We start from the raw sequence: 18,413 nt of genomic DNA on the forward strand, positions 1-18,413 counted from the left end.
TGTAAAATATTCAATTCTAATAACACAAAAATGTAAGTTTTAACTTAGACAGTAATGAACACACACATACATATGCACATTTATGTAGAGAGTTTTTATAACATCACAACTTTAAGATGATAACTCTAATGAGTTGAGGAGACTGAATTAAGCCCCAAGACTTCAAATAGGAGCACAGCCTTCTTTTAAACGACTGAAGTGATTGTGACGTCTTTATATTTGGCGGAAGAGTTCCAGAATCTAGACGCAGTTGGATGAAAAGATTTGAAATATATATCTATACATTTACATAGGAATTAAGCTTGTTTTGATCCGCGATTAATGATGGCAATAAAAATGTTAGTGAATTTTTCTCGAATTTCCCACCGGGTTAAATACTCCATTTTAACCGACGTTTGGAGCACCGAATCGGGGCTCATCCTCAGGGCTGCTGAGTGTCGTTTTATTTGGTTTTTTTTTTGTTGCTAAGTCACATTGTTAATATGCATTTAGTGTATCAAACTGTAATGAATTTACTGAAAGACATAATGTCAGTTCATTTAGCGCAGCTATTCGTGTTCTATAAATACTTTTAAAAACTAAAATAAAAAACATTTACATGGTCGTTAAAAGGCACTTATAAAAATTAAATCAACATTTACATTGTCGTCGTTTACCGTCGTACTATGGTAGACGTGCGCACAAGATGAAATAGTAAAGGAAATAATAGACTGCAAGAAGAGAGACATTTAAAATTTCATTCTTTCGACGTAATATAAAGGATCTGTTGTTTGTAGTATCAGATGCTTAAGGATTGAGAACATGAATCGAAGTATTTTTTATAAAAAATTCAATTATTATATCATTTCTTATATTATATATTGCTATTTTAAAACTTGTGTGCTACATGAAGACATTCATGGAATGATTGTTTTACTAGTATGTAGATGCGCCCTGCGATATAGCTTCGGCAATCGAGACAACTATTTCCTCTAGAAGAAAAAAAAAGCCTCTCCTGTTCGCTCGTCAAACCGTCACTTCCCTCCGCCTCGGGTGTTTTCTCATTTTAAATTGAAAAACAAAAGAAGGGCAAGTTGAGCGTTTTTTTCTCCTAGCTTCATTTTGCGGAGAAAGGGGAGATGTTATTGGATTAAAGTACCCCTTCCCCCCACCTTAGGTTTCTTTTTCATACGCGGAAGCGTTTTGGCTTCCCGACAACTGGTAAATGGTGTTGGTATATTTAACTGAGCGCTTCCCTTCCTTCGGCTGTTTTGCCACCGCAACTATCCTAGAGATTTTGATTCCATTGTTCGTGAAGGGAGGGAGACATCTTTCCTATTTCTCTTGCTTCACTTTTATCTAAATTTTTATGATTCTTATATTTATATTTTTTTCTGCATTCCATTGATTCCGACTTTCGATGGATGAAATCACGTTTCTATATTTACATCTACATATTATTCCGTATCCACCTGTGTGGTATTTGGCAGGGGCCGGCAAGGAAGGGGTGGTTACCCCACCAAAAGACTGCTCTTCTGGAATGCCATTTCATTACTTTATAGCTAGTGCTTATTATATGCTATTAAATATGCAAATGAATGAAATAAAGCCGTAAATATACTGGGTGTAGCAGGAGGAATCTGCAATACTTCAGTTGGTGGTAGGGAGACAGTTTTAAGCTTATGTAAGATTTAACGCTTTCCCGGCGAACAGAATATGTATACTTTTCTCGTAAGAATTCCCGTGCGGAATCCCGAGGAAATTTTACGTATGGTTTTAAGCTTTTTTGCCGTGTAATCATGTGGTCGCAAAGCCTTAGTTACTGAGCTATGGCAGCGCAAACATATTTTTTGGATGCTCTTCGCAGTTTCCATGAAAACGGTTTTTCTTGGATATCTAGCCTTTCCGACATTTTATTTGACCCTCATGATTTTTAAGGGAGTTAAATAATTAAGGTATTAATGACAAAAAATATCAAAATGGGTGCACAATAACTACAAAATATAAATCCTTACAGCAATAATTAAGGCGGAAATGTGCGATCATGATTGGGTGAAAAAATTAATACTTGATGTTGATTAAACCAGAGATTTGAGCGATTATCAAGAGTATGGTTTGCGCGCAATCTCACCCTTTTTAAGATTTGGAGGAAATTATTAGTAAAAAAAATAATTATTGTAAAATGTATTGAATACAAGGAAAATTACCGATAGCAAAATCGTTAACAGTAATTCGATTACTTTTACTTCGTCGCATCACATCATTGTTGATTTCAAGGGGACTGCATAGATGAGGCCGAATTTCATCCCATATAAGGCTGATTTCTGTTGCCACTTCGATCGCATTTTAATCTGTTTTCAAAAATGTCTGCACCGCGGTGATGAGTGCAATGCGATCCACTTTTTTTCCTTATATTTAGCAGTATAATGTTTGTAATTGCGAGGAACATCATTGAAGAGTTATGAATTTGTTAGATCACATCATCATATGTAAAAATTTCGGTGGTCTTGAGAATCCTCTAATGCAGTGGCGTAACTAGGGGGGATAGATCCCCCCCCGAAGTCTCAGAGAAATATAAAAAATATTTAAAACTATTGTCTAGTTTTGACATCCAATAACTGCATCTGCTTCAAGTTAGATTTTAAGTGAAAAAATGATATATAATGTATTTCCAGGTATGTCATTTTTTCAAAAATTTCCGGACACCTTGTTGCCAGGGGGGCGGGAGGTCGCCCTCCCAGGCTCCCCCATCCCCCCAAAGCACATTTCTAGTTACGACACTGCTCTAAAGGCCTGTTTACACGATACATTAACACGTATGAGTTAATGTTTGTTTGCGTGAATGATTTTTGTGGACCGGAACGGAACATGTACGAATGCATGAACCAAATTAGAACAGGTTCTATTTTCTGTGCATGCATTCGCACAAGTTGGGTGGTTACACGGTGCATTTTGACGTTCATTCTCGCGTTCATACATTCAGACATAAACCAGTACGTGTTTAATGTACCGTGTAAACAGGCCTTGATGTAATATTCGTATATACAACCCAGGGTGCTGCACAGAGGAAGCCCAATTCCATCTCATAGAAAGCTGATTTCTGTTTTCACTTAGGTCGCATTTTAATCGGTTTTCAAAAATGTTCGCGGCGTGGTCATGAGTGCAATGCGATCCTGTATTTTGCATTATAGTGGTTGCGATTGCCGGCCTAGGTGGCAGCGTGATAAAGTCCTCGCCTTCCAAATAAGAGGTCGCGGTTTCGACTCCCGCCTGGGTAAGTTTCTCCTATTCAGGGCATGGTTGTTCGTTACGTGGAAATTCTTAAATTTGTTGAAAACCCCGATATAAAATGGCCCATGAGAGCTGTATTCGGTGGTTTGGGAATAAATAAGAAAATAGTTATGAATTTTAAGCATCATAATATCATTTAGATACATAAACTTCGATTTTGACCCGTAATTATACCTTTTTTTTACCCGTGAAACTCGGATCACTTTGTCCGTCAGCGACGCGAATGGCGGCCTCTGTAAACCATTGACGCCATGGCAAAATTAGCAGTGCCGGAACGCACTTCCCTTAACTTTTTTTATGAGTGAAATATTATTCAGTGTGCTCTTTCATTACAAATTATTATTTACATTCTATTGCATTTTTTTGTTTTGGTTACGAATATATAAAATAGAAATTTTGAGGCAACAAAATTTGATAAAATGATATTTGATTATTGTGTCTTTTGTTTTATTATGTTTGACTATGTTGTCTTATGTTAACGGCGTTCCGGCACCATGACACCCGTGCCGTAAATCCATTCAAATGGGGTATTCCCTACATTAAAGAAAACGAAAGGCATTGATTACGATTCATTACCCACCATTCGCGTATACATGATATACAAATTATTTGGTTTTAGAAATCCCAATTTAAACGAATAGCAATGATTAATTTTATCCTCATTTGAAAAAGGCCAGATTGGCGCCCATGCGATGCCACTCCACGTGACGTCACAGGGACCTAGTTTCTATACGAGTAGATAGGAGTTTTACATCGTCTGAGATTACCAATGCATGCACGAGGCACAGAGCTCAGGGAAACATCTCTTAATAATCACCAATTAAAACTGCCTATGGTCGGAAAGTTTCCTGCGTTTGATAAGGTATATATAATCCTTTTTTAAGCCAAGCGCTATTTGCTAGCAGGGTACTCTGCTATTTGCTAGAAGCCTGCATCGCAGCGAAGCACTCACCCCCGCCCCAAGGTTACCTCACACGGCGACAGCGGGAACAAGAATGACGTCACACGTGCTTTTCCCTGCATTCATACTTAGTAGGCGTCGCGTTTTCGCACGCTTGAAAATTTTCTTTTTTCATTTAATCGCGAAAAATAGATATCGTCATTTAAGAATCTAAGAGCGTGAAATGCGTACTCCAGGAGTAATAATATCGATTTAGGCAATAAAAATATAATAGGAAACCACCCTATTCGCCGTGGGTGACAACACATTTAGAGGCCGACATCCTCTTCTGTGATATTCGTGGTTGGACTCTAACCATTTCACTGTGCGATTCTCCGCCCGAGCGCACCAATTCATGTGTACTCTTCCCTGTCGTGTTTCCCTCGCTTTACTCCCTCTCCTCCCTCCCCCTCCACTCCCACCGCTATCGCCCCTTTTCCCTCCTCCGATATATACACGCAGTCTCCCGTTTGCCGGCTCCCCTGATCGACCGTACCTTCTACTACTCTTCCGCGTTCGCCCTCTTTAACAATCCGTCCGTCTGTCCCGCCGTGGCGCTGCATCTCCCGTGCTTCCCCAACGCACTTCCTTCCTTCTCTCTCCGCATAGCACGCCCGTGCCTGCGGTGTATCGTCGAGAGCGCGCGCGCACGCCGCCTTATTCCCTCTCCCGCCAATTTATACACACACTCTCCCACAGTTTTCGCTATGCGTCCGTCTTCGGCGGTGTCGACGCCGCCGTCTCGACGCCTGGAGCCGGCGGCAGCCGAAGGACGACGCCGCTGAAGCGCCGACCGCGTCTCCGTAGCTCCGTCGCCGGCGCGGCTGGGCGCCGCTAGTATTGGTGGCTCTTGTGTGTATATGCCCATAGAGAGGCCTCCTTCGTTCAGTGGTAGTTTCCTGATTTATTAAGTCCACGTGCTGTCCCTTTCAACCCCTCGTGTTATTGTGACTGGGTGTTTTGGGGGTGTGTTGGTGAAGGGAGTCATCTTGCCATTTATTTTTTTTGTTCTGTTTTCTTTTTTTTTTCTTGGCGGATATCTCTTGCGGTTGTGACATCTCCACTCTAGCGTGGGATTTTCTGCAGGATCTGATCTGTGTTTAGCGTGTATGTGTCTGGTGTTTTTTTTTTCATTCATCGTTTTAATCTTCCTGAGAAGCAACCGGGAGGATTTATTATACGTATTTTTTTGCGTGGGTGAATTATAAGTGGAGTTTTGTCATGTTTTACTGTGTGGAAGTTCGTGTACACCCCACGGTATCTTCAACGTCGCAAAATTGAACACCTGAGAACGGAAAGGTGGATACTTCGGGCCTCGAACGATTGTTCTCATAGACCCGGGTTCGTTGCCTGACGAGTCCATCCAAGTACGGGTGGTCCTCGGTCTGGGATGGAGGTGGAGTCTCCGGGTGATACTATGAGCGTCGTCATCAACGCGTGGAGTGAGTACCTTGGTTACCATCTTATGTTTTTTTTGTCTTCGAAGAATCGGTCCTCTTTATGGTATGAATATATCTGTATAATATATTTGTGGCGAAACCCAATTTCCCCGGCGGACACGTGGTATAGGGTCCCCAAAAAGTTTGGGTTAAACATATAATTTTTTAGGACAAAAACTGAAGAGTTCAATGTACAAAGTAAATTAACAGTTTTTCTGGTTAAACATGATCAACGAGACCTTTGCGGGATATTCACCGCGTGCGTCTTCGAAGACCCGAAGAAGCCAGCTACATTGTTGGCGAAACTGTCTAAATTGAAGCACGCACGCAGTGCATATCCCGTAAACTTTTCCGACGAATCTTCGCGACTCCACAAAGGCCAACACGAACACAGTTTCATCATTTTCTTCCAATAAATATAATCTAAGTCTTTCAACTCTAATTTAAAACTAAGGGCTCAAAACTTTTAATAGACTAATTTCCAGCTGTACAATCTGAAAGTTATAATTTTTACATTTAGGAAACATTCACTCGTCCAACTCTTTAGGTGCGTGCGCTTCGTGTGGGAAACGAAAAACTTGTTGTATAACATGAATTTTTGAATTATAGCTCAAAGTCACATGTAACCTGTTATACGGATTTTTAAATTTTTCGTAAAATATGTTATATGTAACTTATTTATATAGCATGTTACTCATTGTCAGTGAAAACGCAGCTTTAGGTTTTTGGGATACTTCAGTTAGTATAAAATGCATAACGCGGGTGTAGGGCATGGGGTCCTGAGGGAAGGGGGTGGTTTCCCACCTGCCTGGTCTGTGTATTCCCGCCCCTGGATGCAGTGGCGGATACAGAAAATAACTCAAGGGGGGGGGGCGCAACAAATCTTGAGTTGTCTTTACTTTTATCGTAATAAAAGATGATCAAGTCACAGTCAAAGCATATGAAAATTTTATTTAAAGTGATTATAAACATGTAAAAGATAATGCCATCATATGATATAAAAAAGTTACAATTGTGGTTTTGCAATGTTCGGCAATACAAGCGGACCCGCAAGGGGGGGGCGCGCGCCCCCTGCGCCCCGCATCTGTATCCGCCACTGCCTGTATGATGTAGTGTTTCGGGTCCGGAAAATGAAAGATGGAAACCCTACGTTCTCATAGACCTACTGTTTAGAAAGAGCGTGTAGTGTGAAAAAGTTATATAAGTAAAGATCTACAAGGGTACGGCATAAGGCTCCACCAGGGTGTGAGGCACGTGGTGATTCAACAACAGGCTTGCCGCTGTCATCCTAGGCTTAATCAGAAACGCGCTCATTCGCCGGGCACAGGCTAAACTAACACCATTATTGTGGTTCCTTAGTGTCCAGAAATAATCGGCATCTTAAATCTATCGGTTCTATTCTCTATTTTCTTAAACCTGTAGTTTATCCATGCGATCGTTTCTAAGAGTGGCGTAACTTGGAATAAGCTTTGTGGTGGGCTGGAGGGGCAAGAGAGGGGACCATCCCCCCTCTAGGCACGGGAAAAAAAACCGACATGCCTGGAAATACATTTTACAACATTTTTACGCTTAAAATTTAAATTTGAAGCAGATGAAGTTATTATACATCAAAGCCAGACAAAAGTTTGAAAATATTTTTTTAAATTTGTCCGAGTCTTTGGGGGAGGATCCATCCCGTCATCCCCCTCCCCATAGTTACGCCTTGGTTTCTACCATAATAATTAGAACCTCTGAAAATATTTTGAACGTCAGGAAGAAGGTATTCTGCTTGAAATTTCGGCAAAATAATTAATCTAGACATTTCTCTTCCATCGGTTAGACGTACTTACCCATTCTAAATTCCTAATTAATTCGGTTACTTCACTATGTTTAACGAAACAATTTTTACGAATCTAGCTGTTCGTCTCTGTATTCTACCTGCATCCGGAACCATTCCTACCTAAATATTTTACAGGCTCCGCATTTAATAAATTTGCTCGATTAATTGAATACCTTTCTTTGGTAAAGTCTTTGAGTGCCGTACTATGTGATCGTTCTATGCTGCCAAAGTACGGTACGAGAGAAGGTTAAAGTCATGCAATGAAATGTGCTAGCTCTGGTGTGATAAGTTCATGATCAACGCCTTCGTCCAAAGGCCGTGACATTCTTTTGATGGCCTTGACCTCAGTATCCGAGGACTGCTGTTCTTTCGAGATGGCTTTCCGGGTTGATTCTGACCTGCGGATGGTCGCTGACTGGGATCCCTTCATTTTTTTCCAATATTAAGATGGTTTATGGCGTAGTGACCTCGAATTCCATTTTCATTTCCTTTGTGACAGTGAGGCGGTCGCATGACGGACGTTGTTCGTTTGCTTGTTTGTCCATAACATGTTTGGCCCAAAAGTTCACCTCCATTGAATTATAAAATACCTCTTTGTTATCTTCCATGGAAGTAGTCAGGGACATATTGAGACGAGTAGGTATGATGTTGCTTAATAAGGTCGAAGGAACACATTTAAGATTTTCCGTCATGGGAAACTGAATTGCATGTAGAATCTACATTGTAGATACTTGGGCCATATGCCTCTGTCGGAATCCTTACCCAGCCGTATTCGAGGCATCGTAAAAGTAAAGGTTGAATTCCTCCTGAGCTACTTGGAAACTATTGTAGGTATTTAAGGGGCATTAATTCCACGTGCAGTGGGTAATCAAAACCAGACGTAACATCGCGTAAGAGCAAGTAGACATGTGATTTTCTTGAAGTAATATCGGATAATCAACCCCTCTTTCTCCGAAGACAGCTTGGCAACCACATGTCAAATTCCCATTCGTCAGTGTAGAAAGTGAACCTACTTGCTGTGCGATGGTACCAATGTTGTCGCCATGCGACCGACTCGGCACATGGCTCCGCAGTGGGTGTAGCGTGGTCGGGGAGGAGGATGGGTCGGTGGGTTATGGGAATGTGATGCTGCTGTCAGATGGAGGGAAGGGGGGTTGCTTTAATGGAGTGATAAACGCGTGGAATGGAGAGATAGGGTCTAGTGACGACCGAGTCCCCACTCCGCTCGCACAGCTCGTCGCCTAGAGAACATTCCGAATTTAAGCTCCACTGCAGTGGAGCTAAAGCTAAACGACCATTTCCCTCTATCAATTATAACTGATCCTTGTACATTTCAATATCAGGTACTAATTATAAGAAGCGTAGTTATTTGCTTTTATTGGATTTTTAAATCATGACCTTCTAAGCCACATGGCTTGTCAGAAGGTTCTGTAATATTCATACCAGCAGCATGTTACATAGTGGAAAATAATATTAACATACACAAAACAGAACTCAGAACACGTCTCATTGGAAAGAAAAAAAAACTTTAAAAACCTGTAACATAAATACATTTTCCATATTATAACATAATATTGCAATTATAAAAGTAAAAAAAATTACAAATGATCACAGAAATGTAACATATTTATAAATATAGTTCTTAGTTTTAAGGGATTACAAATTCACAATATCATTAATTAACTACTCCTTGATACTTCTTTAAATTTCTGCCATTCTTTTTAAATTTCTCAATTGCTTATTCATACAATTAAAAGGGTATGGTAATATATCTCGGTAACCTTTTTCCATATAAATTTAGATAATTATAAGTTATCAGCGCATGAGTATTTCTTTTAGACATACAATGTGTATTCATACAGGGAACTTGGTATTCTTTCTTTAAATAATTTTCCACAATGATTAACCATTTAAATAAATTATCTACAGTTAAAACATTCTATTTTACACAAAGTGATTTCAGGTCAGTGTTACCACAATATGAGAACCCATCCAAATAAATTGATTTTAAAATTCTTTTTTGGTTTACTGAATACTGTAAATTCCGGTTACTGTAGGGTACATATCAATACTATCTCGCTACCCGCCTCAATAAGCGTGTGGCCATTCTATCACCATCTTCATCTTCGCGTTTTCTAACTTCCCAAAACAACCCCAGAGATCTTATGTTTCGAGTCACTGTCCTGCACCTGTCATTCGTGACCGATGTTTCCTCAATATGCGTGAGGAAGCCAGCCGCAAACAAATAAAATGGATGTGCTGTAACGAAGTTCCGCCTAGCATTTATTCGAGTCCTTTATTGTTCGGGTTGGAGGAGAGTGGAAGCAATCGAAATGCGGTGCTACCGAAGAGAAATGGATCGACCGTGTAAGTAACGAGGATGTGCTAAGAAGAGTGTGAAAAAAGAGAAGTCTTCTAAAAACTTTAGGGAGGAGACGGGACGACTTCGTTAGCCACATTATGAGGCATGATGGCCCGATGAAAACAATCACAGGTGGACGGGAAGAAGGGCAAGGGACGGCCCAAAATGAGCTACGTAGAACAGGTCATGAAGGATGTAAAAGAGAAGAAATACGTCACTGTGAAAAGGCTAGCGGATACGAGAACTGAATGGAGAGCTGCGTCAAACCAATCTTAGGATTGTTGACTAATGATGATGATTTTTCGGGGAAAATTGATTTCTCATTCGTATCCTTTCGGAAAACTATCTCTCTTCATTTATCGTTTCTCTCGGATATGGACTCAGGGTGGGGTTCTACTGTGACTCTCTCCGTGCCCCTTCGGAAAGATAATCTATTCTGAATTGCTAAAGTAATCTAAGCCTAGCGCTCACCCTCGGAGTGTCTAGAGCCACCCAGCCCAATTCCTTTAAAATCTGTGCAACGTTTTATGATCGCTCCTAGCAGCTTTTTACGAATCAGGCTGCCATTCTTTAGACGGAGGTGAACGGTCTTTCTTCCACTTACCAATCAATTGTAATCAATCACCAAGGTGAAGACTTGCTATACCATCGAACGTCAAAATAATGTTGTAAATTCCTTCCATCGACATCTATACTCCCTCAGTACTGACATGAGCGAAATTGGATGGAGATGCTAATTTGCTGAAATCACATTTAAAAGTGTATCTCCTATAACCAATTAAAAAATGGATTCCCACTCTTGCCACGTCCTCGGACTTGTTGAGACACATTCTTCTCCCCGACGATGGGTTCCTTGCCAATCGGAAAAACTGATTTGGAGGTATTAATTACTATTCTATAACCGGCCTCATTTCCGGAATGTGTGGAGTTCACACACCTGTGACTTAGTCCGGTGTAAGCTCTACCCTAACCTATTCAATCCGACCTTCGGGTTGAAATTTCGGCAATGAGTGATATCTGAAGGCGCAATGGGACTCGGTTAGATGGCGTCGTGACGCGGGTGGCGCCCGGTTGCCAAGGGAATCAGCCTGCCTCACTCCCGCTTGGATTGCATCGGTCAAGGTTCAAGCTGTGCCCTGTTCTGCTGCTCACTACCCCCCTTGCTCGTGCGGAAGGTCACCGCGCGATCAATTTTAGGACTTTGGCGAACTCGTAAAGGTCACAATGAGAATTGGGAAGTGGGGTAAATGCTGTCGACTTATTTGCCATTTCTGTGCGTTAGCAAATTAAAATTCAATGACAATTGTCTGCTGTTTTTAAAATTTAAATTCACTATCGGTTTCAATTCCTTTTGTAGATACTCTCTTTCAGCAATGGCGAATATAATACACAATGTATTGAAACCGATTCTATGGAATTATTCCGTTCCAGCCAGGCTTAAACATGCATCCAAAGTTTAAACATAGCGAAAATTCATTTGCCTATATCTATTTTTACAAATTTGATCCGACACTCATTATCACTATGAAGAGTCATCAATCCAAAGATTGCTTTGAACACAGCTCTGCACTCAATTCGCCTATCGCCTACTCTTTTTAACACATACACCTGTCGACTGCTTCACATCCATCATCATAACTGCTTCATGTATTTCAACCGTGGTCTATCTCTGTCGTTTCCACGATTTCTCATTTCCACGCATCCTTCAACGGTATTTTTCATTAGAACCTAATGTCGCATGATGTGGCCGAATAAATAGTCCCATCTTCTACCTAAATTCTTTTCAGAAGACTTTTCTTCTCCTACTCTTCTTAGTACTTACTCACACAATATCTCCATTTCATCCTCCGTTCTTCTGCATAGCCAGGTCCTTGGTAGGCCGCCGGGACAGCGGGACGTATCCCAGTGCGCCTTCCAGCCCGGATATCTTTAAAGCCCTCCTGTTCCAAAACCAAAAAATTTTACAGTCGGAATACGAACATTGAGGAGTTAACTTGATTTCAATCATGTATCATTTGACATCGTAATTAATACCATCTTGAGTAAACAAAACAATGATTTAAATTAATATAATTCAATCTGGTGAGATACAATTCAATCTGAAGAGGGTAAGGATTAAAATTTCAAATTCTATTTATTGTATGCCACCAAAGGCGTACCCACGATCAAAATAAGGGGGGGGGGAGGGGCAAGCCATGTTTTTTCAAGTTGTTGGTAAGATATAAGCATGGAAAAGGTGAATGGAATCAACATTTTATGGAGACTGTAACAGCTCTTTAGTAGTTTTTAAAATTATTTGCTTGAAAAAAATGTTATTTTCCTTAGCGACGTTTGCGATTTTTGCTTCTGGGGGATGGGGGGAGGGGCAGCTGCCCCCTCCTGGCCGTCCACCGCCCTAACAAGGGGTCCATTTCAGCTGTATACAGCACCTCAATTTCAAAAGCTTCCAGCGTCGAATACTCCACCACTCTTATCCATGCCTCACTGCCATGGATAGGAAAGCTCCAAATACAATTCCTGATACATTGCTTATTAACGTCAACGCTTATATTTTCAGCTGCATGCGACTTCTCTATGGAATGCTTTCTTCGCTTGGGCTATTCTGTGGAGTATTTTCTTCTTGCTTCGTCCATCGTTGGTCACTCGGCTACCTCAGACCAATAATTTTGATTTGTTGGTGCTGATTTTCAGCTTATATCCAGTCGTTATTTTTTCCATAATTAACAGTCTTCAATGCTCTCTCTGTCTCTGTTATGCCATTGGCAAATCGCAGCATGCTAATTTTTTCAGCGTGCATTTTCACTGCAACAACTCTCTCTTTTATTTCGTTTATAGCTTTCCAATAGAACTTATTGAAAATTTGCTGGGAACTAAGAACACCCTTGTCTCACTCCTATCCTAATTCTTGCTAGTCGTCACCACCAGTTGGAAATTAACGTGTGCTTTTGGATTGTGAGAAATGTGTCTATTCCTCCACTTCCTTTAAATAGCATTTAGCAATTATTCGCCAAATTTCCGCTTCCTTTCCATTTCGGTAGTCATTTCGCAACGACGACGTGGAAAGTTTCTTTGTCGCTGTTGTTGAAACGATTGCTCCCGTTGCCTTTTTACTCTCGCATTCTGTGGTCTGTATTTCGACGTGAAAACGTGATTGGGAGTAACGATGCGATCTCGATGACCAATTAAACGGAAGCTCTCTCCTCCCCGCACTTCGTTACTCTCGGATTAGCGTACTCCCTCAGCGCGCGCTGGTCGGTGGCGTCACACTGCCCTGCATTTTCTCTCTGTTGAGCTGCGATGCATTGGGAATCACTCATCGTCGTAAGTCAACAATCCTAAGTTTTGTTTGACGCAACTCTCCCTTTCATGATGAGGCATTTCTTCTCTTTACATCATTTATAATCTGTTCCGTGTACCTAACTCATTCTGGGCATTTATTTGCCTTTTTTTAATAACAACTTTTCCGTCTACGACTGTCTTCATCAGGTCATCATGCCTTATTATGTGGTCAACTTGGTTTTCCCGTCTTCTCCGTAAGGTTATTAGAAGACTTATATTTTATTCCACTCTTCTTATCACTTAGCTCTGCTGTCCGGTATCCTTTTTATAGTGACGTATTTTTTCTCTATTATATTCTTTATAAACTATGTAACTTATTAGGGTTCGTCCCTTGCCCTTCTTCCCTTCCACCTGTCCTTCTACGATTGTTTTCATCAGGCCATCATGCTTCATAATGTGGCCAATTAAGTTGTCCCGTCTTCTTCTTTGGTATTTTAGCAGACTCCTATTTTCTTCCACTCTTCTCATCGCCTCCTCACTACTTACTCGGATGAATCTTTCCATTTCATTCTCCGTTAGCACCACTTTTCGAATGTCTCCACTCTCGATTTCTCTGCACCTGTCATCATCTTCCAAGTCTCGCTCCCATGGAGATCCATAATACATATCTAGAATCTGATGCATTTTTTCCTCACTTCTATGCATGTATTTTCATCTGTAAGTAGAGTATTCTCTTTGTATTAAGCCCTCCTCACCTGTACTATTCTACTGACTTTTTATTTATCGCATCATCCATAGTTGGTACTTCGCAATCAGAGGTGACAAAACTCTTTCACCTTAGCAAGCATATTTTTGTATAGTTTAATGTAGTCAAAATAAACCAAATCCGCGGAGGATGATCTATTTTTGAGGTGTTGTACTTATCCAGCCACCCGAAAAAACATCGTAGCACCTGCAGAAAAGTTTCTCGGGTTTTCCACGGGTTAATGTCGTCCATGTCTCCCCACGTTTCGAGCAGCGGCTTGCTGATCATCCTCAGAGGATCTTCCGAATGAGTCGCTGCTCGAAACGCCGGGACACATGGACGGCATCAACCCGTGGAAAACCCGAGAAACTTTTCTGCACCTGATACGCCGGGAAAAGCTAAGATCATACATCATAGCACTTGCTTACCACCGTCCCACTATGGGGCAAGGATATATGTTGAACACACAAAGAGTTGCCCGAGGAGCAGCTGTACCAAATGTAATGCTTTCCTCATGGTATGCAGCGTTTTGTTGATAATTGGATTGCTCCGCTGGGACACGTGAAGGGGGAAAGTGGTGCAAGTGCTTTCGATCGTGATTCTGGGAAGTGCGCTCTGTTGACCATCCTAATTTCCTCCGCCTCTCGTAATGTGTCTAATCGCTTGTTGTTTTCTTTTTGTTCCAGTAAGGCCTTTTGAAATCGAGCGGAAGTACAGGGACACGTGGAGTAGGTTTTTAAATCAGGGTTCGTGCTAGCCTGTGATACGTCAGGGAAATATATATAGTGATTGGAAGTCTATCGGATGTCCAGGAAAGTATACAGTGGTCAAGGAACTAATAGTTTGTTTTTTATTCGAGTGAGGACTTTTGAAATCGATAAGAATTACGTGCAGACGTTAATAACCATGAGAATAAACTACACTACTACTAAAAATGACACTACGCGTCGAAACCGGGTCGGTATTTACATAAAATTGTGTGCAAGTTTTCCATTCATGGTTTATTCTCATGGAGATCAAATATTTCCACAAGGTATCGCCGGAAACTGTTAATTATGTAAGAAACGTTAATAAGGATAAGGTTATGTTAAATAAAAACTAATAGGCTATGTCGCCGCGTCAATTCTTGGGTGGCCCTAAACGTTTCCCGACCGATGCTGGTCGCTTTCTCAAGAGATTCCGAATGTTGAGGCGCTACCAAAAGGTAAAAATCGTGTTTGAGCATTCCTGCTTTAGGGCAGCGCTTTGGGAGTGTTGTTACAGTCTCGCGGGGTTACTCTGTAATTCCGAATGAAGATGACGAAATTCGGTGAGGTGTTGAATCTTCCAATTAGTCGTTAATCCCATTAAAAATCTGAATTCATAGAACCCCTTGAGAAAGCGACCAGCATCGGTCGGGCCACCCAAAAATTGACGCGGCGACGTAGCTCAAAAGTTTTTATTCAACATGACGAGTACCCGCGAAAGTTTTAACGAAGAGTTAATAAGGTTTTTAATCAGGGTTCATACTAGCCAGGGAAATATTGCGACTGGAAATCTCTGAAATGTCTGAAAAGTAGTCTGTTGTTAGGGAAAAACTCAAGAGGCGCAGCCAAAAGGTAAAAAATCGTGTATGAGCATTCCTCCTTTAGAGAAGCGGTTTGGGAGTGTTGTTACAGTCTCGCGGGGTTGTTCTGTAATTCCGAATGAAGATTACGACATTCGGTGTGGTGTTGAATCTTCCAATTAGTCGTTAATCCCGTTGAAATTCTGATTTAGAGTCCCACTGGCGTGATGTCAAGGCCGACTTCTGCTCTCAAAAATACTAGAGCAAAAGTTGAATTCTTCATGGGTTTCCAACCGGTTGAGGTCTTTGGCTGCCTACGTTTCCTTGGCAAACTCCGCTATCGTCTTCAGGGCCTTGATGGAAGTGTATAAAATATCTAAATTTTCTTATTAATTCTTTTAGATGGAATTTATATGTTCATTATCTCATATTTAGTTAACACCATAGTCATCATAATTGCTTCATGGTCGTATTTAGGACACTCATCCGCAAATGGTGGTATAATCGTATGTTATATTCCACCTCAAAAACATTCGACAATTTACTTCCAAACCTGACCAGGAGCATTTAAAATCACGAACTTAAAATGGAATGAAACCGTCTCATCCGCTTATTGAATACTCAAATAAGGACTGCCGTGATCCAACTCAACCTGTTACTGCTCACATTAAATCGTATTTTGGAGATGTTGCGAAATCGTGCGGCACTACTCGCTTTATCTTCGAAGTCTTTCAATTATGTCATTGAAAATCACTTCAATTTGAAATTCGGAACTTAACTCATTAAATTGCACTTATTATGAGCGGCTCGCCGCGGCGCCAATTACGGCTCCATAGATACTCAGTTTTAAAGAAGTTTAAAGAGGTCATGGAATGCTTTATGAAAAGTATGTGGCTAAATGCTAAGGAAAATTGAAAGGCAATGGGAATAGCTTCTCTCGTCAAAGTTGTACAACTTTTCTTAGATTTGCTAAACATTGGTCAAAGTCTCGCATTAAACAAGTACTTCATTAAGGTTGTTTGTTATTTTGTTTCCAGCGTCATGATTTGTGTTAAAGAAATTTTGTTTGCTTTTTTCTGTTAAAATATTCGTATGCATCATGAAATATCCTTCTTTAGTATTTGAGCAATGCTTGTAAAAAAAACTTGTTGGTACCATGTGAATAGGCATTTTGCCGAGTAGGGCACCTAACAAGAATGTTTATAAATATTGTATGGGGGATCGGGTTGGTGTGGTGGCTAGAGTGTTGGCTTCCCACTCGTAGGGCCCGGGTTCAAATCCCGGCAGCGGCAGAGAATTTTCAGAAATTGCCCGATCCCTGCGTGAATGTTGTGTGGAGGACATTTCAAGCGCAACACTTCGTTCGTCGGATGGGACGTTAGGTCATGGTCCCCTTGGCGCCTTTCGTTAAGAGCAGGCTAATGCCGACGCCGGGTTTCTGTCCACCCTTCCTTACCTACCCTTCCAATAACTGCGCAAATGACCTCAGCTGTCAGTCGCCTCCTCCAAATACCATACCAATATTGTATGAGTCCATTTGTTTTTTAGGAATGAATTATTATTGTTGTTATTTTTATGATGATATTATTGTTGTAATGTAACGTGAACTTCATTTTCGGCTGCGATAGTTTCCGTCATTGGGTACATTTCAATTTGGCCTGGCTGTCTGTTAAGCGTTATTGTTCCCTGATTAAGTGCCCTCGTTATGATGAAGTGGTGGTGGTCCTTTCCCTTCGTATTGCGGCGGAAGGTCGGCTTGCCGGGGATTAATACCTCTGGGTGCTATTTCAGTCCCAAGAGTTTCAATTTCATGCGACCCTGCGGTTGAATTGTGGTCTGTTATGGTCTTCATTTTGCACTGCCTGCTGCATGAATCTTCCGTCCTCACAAGCAGGCGTGATGATTTTCATATCCATTCAAGTCCCTATTATTAAGGCCGTTTTACACGGTACACGGAATTGCGCAATCTGACGTACGTAGGTACGAATGCGCAATCAAAATTGCGTCGTGTAAAGCGGTGAATTGCTAGAACACATGCGAGAATGCGTGGATGCGAGACGGCAAAATAGCCCCTGTTCTAATTTCGTTCATGCATTTGCGCAAGTCCACGCCATTTTAGAAATTAATGCAGCTCTAACGTGCGCAATTCTGTGCCCCGTGTAAAACGGCCTTCAAACCTTGCATCCTATTCCAGGTATAATAAACCTATTCTGCTTGTTTTGAACTGAACAAGGGAGCCCGAAGGTTTTGAGGGAGATTTATGAAGGTTATGCAATTCCATTTGTTGTGAAAATAGTAATTTTTCGGTTATTTTAGGATTTTGACCATATTATGATAATATTTCTTCTAATTTTGGTATGTTACTTTAATTTTTTACGTAGAAAGTAGACTTGAGAGACCTGGATATTATTTTTTAAATATTCGTTTCAAAGCTAATAATTCTGTGTCCGAGTGATTTATGTGCTTTCCAAATCTCGCAAATGTAGGTAAACTGCTATATTTGTACTTCAAAGTTCAAATATGCCTTCTAAAATCTACCAACTCTTGCGGAATTTTAAAAATGTTTATTTCTGTAGGATAACAATTATTAAACTTTTTAGGCCTCACAGAATGCAGCTAAGCTACCATGCTCTATGTATCAATCCCAATTATACTTTATTATAAACACCACCTTCCCTATGATTCATGCTCTAAAACTTAAACGTAATCAAAACATTCCTACTTTGGATAACCTTACTTAATACAAGTGTGAAGTGATGATCAATGCTGAGTGCTTGAAAGTCGAATTATTTTAATGTTTATCTATTTTTTTTATATCTATAGGTATAGTTTATCCCTCTTGTTTACATAAGCTCTTCTTGTGCTTTGCGGCATGGCCTGCTCACGCGAAATCCGTTGGCAAGGTCATAATATGCAGCGTGCATATATCGATGGCTAAGTTCTAACAACACGTATCTCAAATTCAGCTGGTTTGACACATGTATCTTAAACAAAGTGTAATAAATTAAAAAAT

General features: G+C 40.8%; 1 protein-coding gene across 4 annotated transcripts in view; it reads left to right on the plus strand.

The window, feature by feature from the left end:
- LOC124154502 (echinoderm microtubule-associated protein-like 2) overlaps window positions 1-18,413 on the plus strand; it is a 444,841-nt gene that overhangs the window by 239,428 nt on the left and 187,000 nt on the right. Inside the window, exon 1 of one of the 4 annotated variants that reach the window (XM_046528283.1) lies at window positions 4,709-5,652. The exons of the other annotated variants lie outside the window; for them this stretch is intronic. Coding sequence (XP_046384239.1) covers window positions 5,601-5,652 — 52 coding nt within the window. The 5' untranslated portion in view covers window positions 4,709-5,600. Of the gene's footprint in view, window positions 1-4,708; window positions 5,653-18,413 lie in introns of those variants that run through there. 4 annotated transcript variants of the gene reach the window in all.

The sequence above is a fragment of the Ischnura elegans genome, chromosome 2 (genome assembly GCF_921293095.1).
Source record: "Ischnura elegans chromosome 2, ioIscEleg1.1, whole genome shotgun sequence".
Classification (NCBI taxonomy): Eukaryota; Metazoa; Arthropoda; class Insecta; order Odonata; family Coenagrionidae; genus Ischnura; species Ischnura elegans.